Source organism: Camelus dromedarius, chromosome 7 (assembly GCF_036321535.1).
Source record: "Camelus dromedarius isolate mCamDro1 chromosome 7, mCamDro1.pat, whole genome shotgun sequence".
Taxonomy (NCBI): Eukaryota; Metazoa; Chordata; class Mammalia; order Artiodactyla; family Camelidae; genus Camelus; species Camelus dromedarius.
Window position 1 is genome coordinate 2,216,977 of NC_087442.1, and position 9,102 is coordinate 2,226,078.

Below are 9,102 nucleotides of genomic sequence, written 5' to 3' on the forward strand. Positions count from 1 at the left end.
GCTTCTTAGCCTTCCAAGGTGTATACAACCAGCAAAATTCACGTGTTGATCCCTAGATATAACGTACTTGCATTAAAATGGTACAAAACGACTCTATTCGAACGTGTAATGTCCCACTTTCAAAACAAGAAAAAGCACCCCGTCTGGCGGAACGTTACATGTGAGGGCTGTTTTCAAAACGCACCAGCCCAGGAAACACATAAGATGGCTCTTGAAAGTCAGCTGTGAAAGGTCTCACACATTCGCACCCTGACTTGCTCAGATCTTATATATTCAGAAATCTTTGCACGCAGCTCAGGATGTGAGGTCAGCCTTGAGGAACCAGTTTCCAGAGCGGCCTCAGCTCAGCGCGAGAGGCTGGGGTGCACTGGGGCTGCGTCCTGGGCTCCAAGCGCGCCCTCCCGCCGCCAGAGCCTCTCCCTCCTGTGACACCTCCTCCCCCTCAGTGTGTGCGGTGCGACTGGGGAAGGAGGGGGTCAGGGAAGGGGGGAGAGAATGGATTCTTGATTACAGTTAGATTTTTTAAATGCAAGAGCCAGCTCTTCACTTTGAGGTAAAATGCCGCTTTGCTGACATCCAGAAGGTATTATGAGTGAACTTACATGGATCAGATAAGGAAATATACTAAGGTGCTTGTGTGGCAGGAAAAAGCCACAATTGTCCTGTTAACGATCTGCTTGATGAGCTGTAATTTAAGAATTTACCTCTGTTTTCTAGCTTTTCGGTCCCAATACAGATTTAATCGTTAGTTTCTGAAAGTTGATAAAACAGATTTTCAGTTTGTTAACCTTTTTTTTTTTTTGGTTTGGTTTTACAACGATGCTTAAGTGGCACAATTAAAGGTGCGAATGAAGCACAGCTTGTGTTTGGAGTGTGCGCTTTAAGCCACTCACTTTAGGCATTTAGACATTTTAAAAAATTAAAACCCTCGCGTTTAAAAAAACCCGATATTTTAGCGAATACATAATGCTGTGGTACATTCCAGCTTAATTAACTATTAAACCACAAAGTTGAATGCGTGGGCCTTGAAAGCAGTTCGTAATCCAGCTCAAGTCAAGTTTTGGGGGAGAAGGCGGGATATTATCACGGCGCACGTGGCGGGGGAGGGGGGGCTGAAAGTTAATTAGTGGTGTTTTCCTTTTGCTCTCCGCACCCCCCACCCCACCCCCCAAGTTGATTCCTTACTGAGACTGGGGGGTGACGGTGGCGATGCTCGAGCGGGTTTCTGCTGGAAGCAGGCTTACGGCGCAGAGGCGCGCCGCACCCCGGGCTCTGGGAACCGCGGCGGGCGCGGACCCGCGGCCAGATGGCGGGGAGGGCGGCGCGGAGGCCTTTGTGCGCCCGGAGCGCGCATGTGAATGCCGCGCGGCCGCTGGCACCGGAAGGGTTCACACTGCGTCTGAAAGGGGACAATGGAGGCTGGAGAGATCAACATCGCAGAAATCGAGTTCATTTGTGATTCAGCCCCTTTCACCATGGTTGTCATGCAAACTTCCTACTTTGATCAGCAGAGGGTGGAGAGGGAGAAAGCCCGCAAAGGCCGGGACCGCGGCGCGTCCTCGGCGCCCTTGGCGGGTCCCCGCCCCCTTCCGGAAGGAGCCGCGGGGACGCTGCATCCTGCACCTTGACCTGTCTAGACGGCCCCCGAGTTTTTGTCCTGGTTACCAAGGGCGAGGGGTGCTCTTTGACCCCCGCGCGGGGCGGAGGTGGTGGCCACAGGGTCCTCTGAATCCTCGCTGGATTCCGGAGGGAGAGGGGCGCGCGGAGACGGGCACCAGCTGTTCCAAAGACGGCGCAGCCGCGCCCGCGAGCCGGGATGTTCCGTAAGCCGGGATGTTCCGTAAGCCTGGCTTTTCCCTGCCCCTGCCCTGTCCCTGTCCATGCTCTGTCCCTGCTCCTGCCCTACGGGCCTGCAGCCGCCGCGGAGGGGCCCACGGCGCGCGGGGCGCAAAACTCGTGGCTTCGCCCAACTTGCGCTGCGCTGGAGGAGAGTTCTGACACCAGACCCGGGCGCTCCCCCTGGCTCTGTCTGTCTGTCTGTCTGTCTGTCTGTCTGTCTGTCTGTCTGTCTGTCTCTCGCACGAAAATAGATCATAACAGCAATTTTCTGGCCCTAATGAATTATTCTGCATATTCAGTGACTTTTCAAACTTATGGCAAGTATAGTTTCTAGTTTGAATGTAAGTTTTTCTTCTGTCTACGTTCAAACCCCAGGCGCTTTTTGAAAGCCAGAGTTTAAGCTAACCTCTCAAGTTAGGTAAATAATTTAACTGTCTACATACTGTATCGGGGCAGGAATACTGTTTGCACGGGGTGGGGGTGCTCCCACGTGCTTTCAGTGGAAGGCCTTTTTAAAATAATACTAACATTAAGGCGTTTTCTCCCCCTTTTTTCTCCTCTTTTTCTCAACAGATTCCCTTAGCCCAGTCGGAGGCATTTCTCACAGACCTCCTGGACAAAGTGTGTGAGCGGATGAATGACTACAAGCTTGAAGACGACCCCGTGACCAAGGAGAAGACTTTCAAGAGATTTGCTCCCAGGAAGGAGGACGACATATACAAAGAATTTAAAAAATTCTATTTTTATTCAGATGCTTACAGACCTTTGAAATTCGCGGTAAGCACTCTTCTTGGAGGAATCCTGGGCTCTAGGGCACATAGATTCTGGGGCTCTGGTTTGGCTGTCTGTTTTCGGGTTTCATTGCCTTTGGAGACAAGCACATTAAAATTAGATGCATCTGCTTTGTGGTCCCGCTGCTTTTTCAGTGTTAACCCCACGCTGAGTGACTTGCCTTTTGAGACACCTAAGAGCTGTGATAGTTCATCTCAGTGGAGACGCTGAAATGGTTTCCCCAGAAAGTGCATCCCAAATCCCAGTGACTTGGAGGCACCCTTTGCATGTTGCCTGGCTCCTGTGGACGCTCAGGACGGGGACTCAGTCGGTCCCCTTGCCAAAGCAGGTCTCTTACAGGTTCCCACATAAGGAATCAGGGGCTGTGGTTCCGAGGTTAAAATCCGAATTAAAATGAATGTCATTTTCAAATATTTAGAGCCAAATGATGGAGGGAGAGTGATGCACATCATCTTTTTTCCTCCTGAAGCCTCACAGAAGAGAGAATTATTTTCCCCTGAGTTAATTCAAGTATTTTAACACAAACTAACCTTAGGCAAAGGCTTAGGTGTGGCAGTTGGCCTTACGCCACATTTCCTCGCATCACAATGTCCATTTTACAAGAATGCTGACCGCGGACTTGCTAGGATGTGCCTGGCAAAATCTTTGGCAATAGATTTCACTTTACTCAATGCTGTTGAATCAGACAAAGTAATGGGAAAGCCTTTTTAAGAAATGTCCTTAGTGCTCACATTGATCAAAATGTCAGCCGGGCCAAAACCCTGAAATAAGGACCTCATCTGACTTTTGAAGATTTCATTGTAACTAAAAAGTAAAGGCGGTGATTCAGGCTGAGAGTTCTGCGGAAGGGGAGTTGCAACGAGTGAGTGTGCTTGCATTTCACAGGTCTCACATGAACGTATTATAGTGGAATTTAAACACTTTTAAATGCCTTTAAAATTTTTTTCGAGTCTCATTTAATGAACTCGGAAAATGAGTCATGAGTCTCGGATGAACGCATTTCGGTAGCGTCACAGTTCCTACGAGTGTAACCTTGTGGTTCTCCGCTGCAGGCACCTTCTCCGGTCAGAATTTAAGATTTTCAGATGCATGGACAAATCTGAGCTTCCTCTTCTCTGAAATGTCAGATTTGGGGGGTGGGAGGGGAAGCGAAGTGAAATTCTGGATGAATCTCTAAATGGTATGAAAAGAAACTTTCCTGAGTAGCTGTCAAGCCTGTTATCCAGAGTGAAACTGAAGATGCATTTGTTTTGATTGATGAGAAAGCTTAATGATTTTCACACTTCAGACCCTGTTTTAAAACCACAAAATGGATTATTATGTTAAATCTAGTGGGAAGTGGTTTGATCATTTCAAGGAGCTATGTTTTTTAACATTTCTAAAAAAAAAGAAAAGAAAAGAAACCCCAAAACGAAGACTTTTCAGCTCCAGAAACAGGAGTTCCGTCCCTCCTGTTGCTTGTGTTCTGTCCCAGTCTGAGGATGAGAAACAGATACAAAGAGCCATTTTCCTTCCTCACCCTCGCCTTTCAACACGACTAATCAGTTCGCTAAGTCTCAGGAAAGCCATGCAATTAGCATTCTGGGAAGAGGGTTCATCCCATGCAATGACGTCTTAAATCAAAGGGCTAAGAAAAATGGGCCACTTTGGTAACATGATTTTATATTTTTAGCTAATAAAATTGTGACAAGTCCTTCCTAACAAGCTGTCCTTCGAGTGCATATCTATCCCCATATGCTGTTCTTCTGTTTCCACAGTGTGAAGCTATAATAGAAGAGTATGAGGATGAAATACTCTCCCTTATCGCCCAGGAGGTGCACCACCTCGCTGACAAGCTGTGCAGTGGAAAATCAGGTACTGTGTCTGATGGAACACGTGCCCTCTCCCTGGCCCACCCCTCTCTCTCTCTCACTCTGTATTGCAGCATCTTTTTTTTTTTTCCAAACCGATCCTCTCTGTCTCCCTGTGAGTGAGCGAGGGGTCTCCACTGAATCAGAAAAGACACCATGTGGGGGAAAGCAAACAAACCAGCCGCAGGGCTCGGGGCTCCCAGGCTCTGGGCTCCGGGCTCTGGGCTCGGTGGCCTTGCTGGTTGCATTTCTTGTCCTTGTCGTTTTAAGTGAATTCAGAAGTGCTTGACTTCCAATCTGGAAGGAGCACGTACTTGGTCAGAATTGCACGCATCCAAAGCACTTTCTCTTTGTAAACTTTTAAAGCTGAGCTCCCCGTCCTGGACCAGGGAAGAGAATCTCTTTATGACGTGTCTGGTGCCTGTACCGGCATCAGGTGGGATCTTTACTGAGCATGAAGTTCCAGGCGTTTTTCTGTTTGTTTATTTGGGAGGGGTGCTGAATTTTTTTCTCAAGTTCCTCTCCCAGAATATCTGCTTCTTAAAAAAATTGTTTCCGGTAGAGGGTGGAAAATAATCCTGGATTCCTGTTCTGAAACACACACGCGCGTCCACACAATCGGCAGGTGGGAACCATCGCCTGAACTTTGCTTCCTGTGCACAGAGGGGAACCCAGGCCTGCCTGGCTCGCCCCTCGGTTCAGCTGAACACACACCCTCTAGTCTGTACCACTGTGATGCTTTGAAAATACATTTACAGGAATGTACTATAAGCTGTACACTCTTTTCAGATCCCTCTGGGAAAATGGGTGAGATATCAGAAGACAGTGATTTAAATCTGGGGGAAGCACTATCGTGCAGTTGTGGAAGCTTGAGCCGTTTAGCTTTCAGCAATTGTTTATAATAAAGTATAATATGCCTGTGTCCGCAGGGTCGGATTCAGGGCTGAAGCCCTTAAAACAAGTTACTGCACATGGGTAGATACATATTCATCATCAAAAGTTACTGAACATGAAAGTAATGCATTCCTGTTAACATGGCTAAGGTTTCTTACTCTGGGTAGATAGTGGGGTTATTTTCTGTTTAAAATCCGGCTTGGCTGGGAGTTTGAAGACAATTACAGTGAAATGACTTGCTCAGGAGTTGGAGAGTCTTTGCCATCGATTTGGTAAGGGCTGTCGCAATTTGTGAAATTCACGTAAATAAGGGCATAGTCACAATTTCCCAAAGAAATTGTTTTTGAAGTTTTTCAAGCAATGCGGAGAGGTATGTGTGGGCTAAGATACAAGCAAAAATGTGATGAATGATATTGGAAATACTTGTTTTCCTATTTTTTCCCCCATTAAGGGTTTGGGTTCGTCATCATCGTCTATGGCAAATACAAGTCATGAGCCCCTGCTCGGATATTACAGAAGGGCTTGAGCACGTTTCACCTTTTCTTTACGCTGGTCTTTGAGCTGCCCCAAATAAAAGATTCTGGGGAAAGATTCTGTTCCCAAGTGCAGCAATTTGACTTAATTTCAGTAATATTTACGATCTCTTTTCGTTCCTTCTGCATATTTTGAATTGGAAATAAATAAAAATGAATATTATCCTAAACTATACAAGCATAAAGCATAAATCTAAGATGTGTAGTATGACTAGTGCAAAATAACATGATCCAATCATTCTTAATAGCATTTTTAAAAAAGCTGATACTGTAAACATAACTGTCAGTGCCCCAGAGCTATGGAGAATACAAGGTAACTACTCCAGAGAGCAAACAGCCACATGGCTGCCGCAGATCCACGTGGAGTGAGGTTTTTCAGGGGCCGTTTCTCTCTGGAACATATTTATGCATGTTCTAAGCCATTTATAAATTAAAGACTGAGACTGCGTTAACCCTAAGAAGAGACCAGGCTCCCTGCCCGCCCAAAGCCCCCTGCTATTGAAAGAAGTTAAAACCACAGAACAAGTAGAGAGGTTTTCAAACTTAAAAATTATCGCCAGAAAAAGCTAAGGCATCACGGCGATGAGAATAACTCCAGCTGATGACCGCAGCAGCAAAGAGGTCGCGTGTTTGAACATACTGGTTGCAGATAGTTTGTGAAAGGTGAGACTCTTATATTGTAGAAAAACTCCAGGTGTTTTTTTTTTTTTTAATTTCTTTTGGGCGAGGCAAGGAGGTAATTAGGTTTTTTTAAAAAATAGAGGCACTAGGGATTGAACCCAGGACCTCATGCACGCTAGGCACACACTCTACCACTGAGCTGTACCCTCCCCCCAGGTGCTTTTAAACATAATCTAAAACACAAGTGCAGTACGTCTGTTGCAGTGGCGTGACGTTCATCCTCGTTTTGTAAAGGCAATGCTTTATCTTGTGCTGCTGTACCCCAGGTTTGCTGTGATCAATCTGCACAATTTAAATGGTGCTTTAAAGAAATGACTGTGTGTGTGTGTGTGTGTGTGTGTGTGTGTGTGTGTGTGTATTGGAGGTTATGGAACTACATTAACTGGTAACTCCTCACCAAGTGTATATGACCTACAGGACGCCACACTGAGAGCTCCTAAAATGTCCGGATTGCTTTTAGGGAGATAAATGCTGTTTTCAAAAATAGATTGTTTCTAATACTAGAGGTTTGATTGAACGGCTAGTCCCTTTCCATACCTTATACTCACTTGGGGTGTGTGTGTGAGAATTTTGCGTTTTTTTATTTAATGTAGACCTTTCACTTTATTTTTAATAATTGCCTGGGAGTAGATGAGGGCACACCCACAGACTTGTACACGTGTCAGCGTTAGAGGTTCAACTGACACAGAAAATTGTAAGATGTGGAAAGTGTACATCATGGAGATTTGTGTACTTTGTGAAAGGACCCCCCCACCTAATTAGTTGACACACATGTGATTCTGTAAAATGTCAAGATTCTAAGGTTCACCCCTCCCCTACACACAAATAAATGGAGGAGACATATCGTAGATTAAATTTAAGACGACTGTGTTTGGATTTAGGAATAACACTTTAGTGAGATTTTCATAAACATATCATCTTCTCGACGAATGAAAAACAGCTCAGTGAAAGGGGATGGGATTGCAGAGGGACCCGTGGACGCTGCTGCAGTCCTGCTCACTGGGCAGGATCGAAGGCATCAAACAACCTGTCCGGGGGTGCGGGGCAGGCACCGCGGCCGTGGCTTACGTCTTCCATGCCTCTCTTTTTTTTTCCTGGGCCGAAAATAAACGTGAGTTCACTAGACCTTCCTGCTGGGATGCTTTGTGGCATCTGACCCGGGCTTCTCCGGATTATCACTTGTCCTGAAGTGAAAAGTGATGTTCTAAGATCTCGGTAGGCTGGAGGCTGCGGTTTAAAAGGTAGCCCTGCCCTGCTCAGGGCAGCACGTGTGCCCCTGGGTTGCAGATGGATGGGCCCTTGGGCTGGTGGGCGTATTCACTAGATAGAGTGTGTGGGTGTGTAGATACAAATACATAAATGTGTTTTATATACATATCACTTCTGCTTTGATATCAAATCTGAACATTGAAAAGCATCAGACTGGTGAGTTTGTCACGTGACCACTTTGAGTGCCACACGTGGAATAAGGTCTCAGGTATCCAGACACGTTTAGCCTACGTTTAAAATAAAAGCATTTTTACCTTTTTGTACAGACTTCCAAGCACTGATGAGGGTGTTAAACGCTAATATTCAACACATTTACCTTCAAGGCTAATAATATAAAATAATACAAAGGCTAGCATGGTAATAATTTTAAATAAGTTCTGCAGCTAAAATAATCCATCGCCCAGTCTAAGGGGAGCTGGCGTGAACGGCTGCCAGCTGGACGTGCAGGACGCATCGAAGCGTCATCACCTCTGCCCCTCGGGTTAAGTGCCCAGTGTGCCCCTGCCACCGGCAGGCGACACAATCCCTGGGCTTTGTTTCAAATGACTCCAGGAAAAACTGCTGGAAATGGGGCAACAGTAGCAGCGTCTGACTGTCTACAGGGGAGTAGATTACGTCCTTCTTTCTACCTTTGTGTGTATTTGGAAACATCCATAATAACAAAGTTTTAAAAATGTGCTTCCACAGAGATGTGCTTTTGCAGAAAACAAATGACTTACGGGCTGGTGTTCAATGTAATGGTGATGCCATGCAATGCTTTTTCTTTCCAGGTCTGTGCAAAACTTCTGCTAATCATACTGAACTCTAGGAAGGACGGGGCTGCTGGGCAGAAAGGAGTCAAGCCACAGCCCAAAGGTCAATGTCTGCCTTTATGTCTTCATGTTTCTTCCTGAGAAGAAATTTTGTGTCTCTTGTTTCTACTACATCGTCTCACGTTTGATAATTTATTGAAAAATCTATTGTTCGGCATTGTAACAAGCCCAGTTCTTTCTATAGGTGAAGCTGAGGAGTGCATAAAACAGATTGCCTTTGCAGATTTTGATACAAACAGCTCGGCCATGAAGCATTTGATTCTAGTAGCAGGGGAAAAGTGAAGAGATGTCATAAATGAAATAAGGGTCTGATAGCATGTACTGTCTGTTTCACGCACGTGGATCGTGTTCTGTTTGTTAGGAACTGGATTGGATTTCATCAATACTTGCATGGTCATGAAATTAAGGAAATGTATTGCCACAGATTCCAGG

General features: G+C 45.9%; 1 protein-coding gene across 1 annotated transcript in view; it reads left to right on the forward strand.

Annotated features, from left to right (window-relative positions):
- The window catches only part of CNPY1 (canopy FGF signaling regulator 1), a 33,860-nt gene extending 25,162 nt beyond the window's left edge, over positions 1-8,698 (forward strand). Inside the window, exons 2-4 of the mRNA XM_064487776.1 lie at positions 2,413-2,616; positions 4,389-4,485; positions 8,629-8,698. Coding sequence (XP_064343846.1) covers positions 2,413-2,616; positions 4,389-4,485; positions 8,629-8,666 — 339 coding nt within the window. The 3' untranslated portion in view covers positions 8,667-8,698. The remainder of the gene's footprint in view (positions 1-2,412; positions 2,617-4,388; positions 4,486-8,628) is intronic.
- Positions 8,699-9,102: the final 404 nt, after the last annotated feature.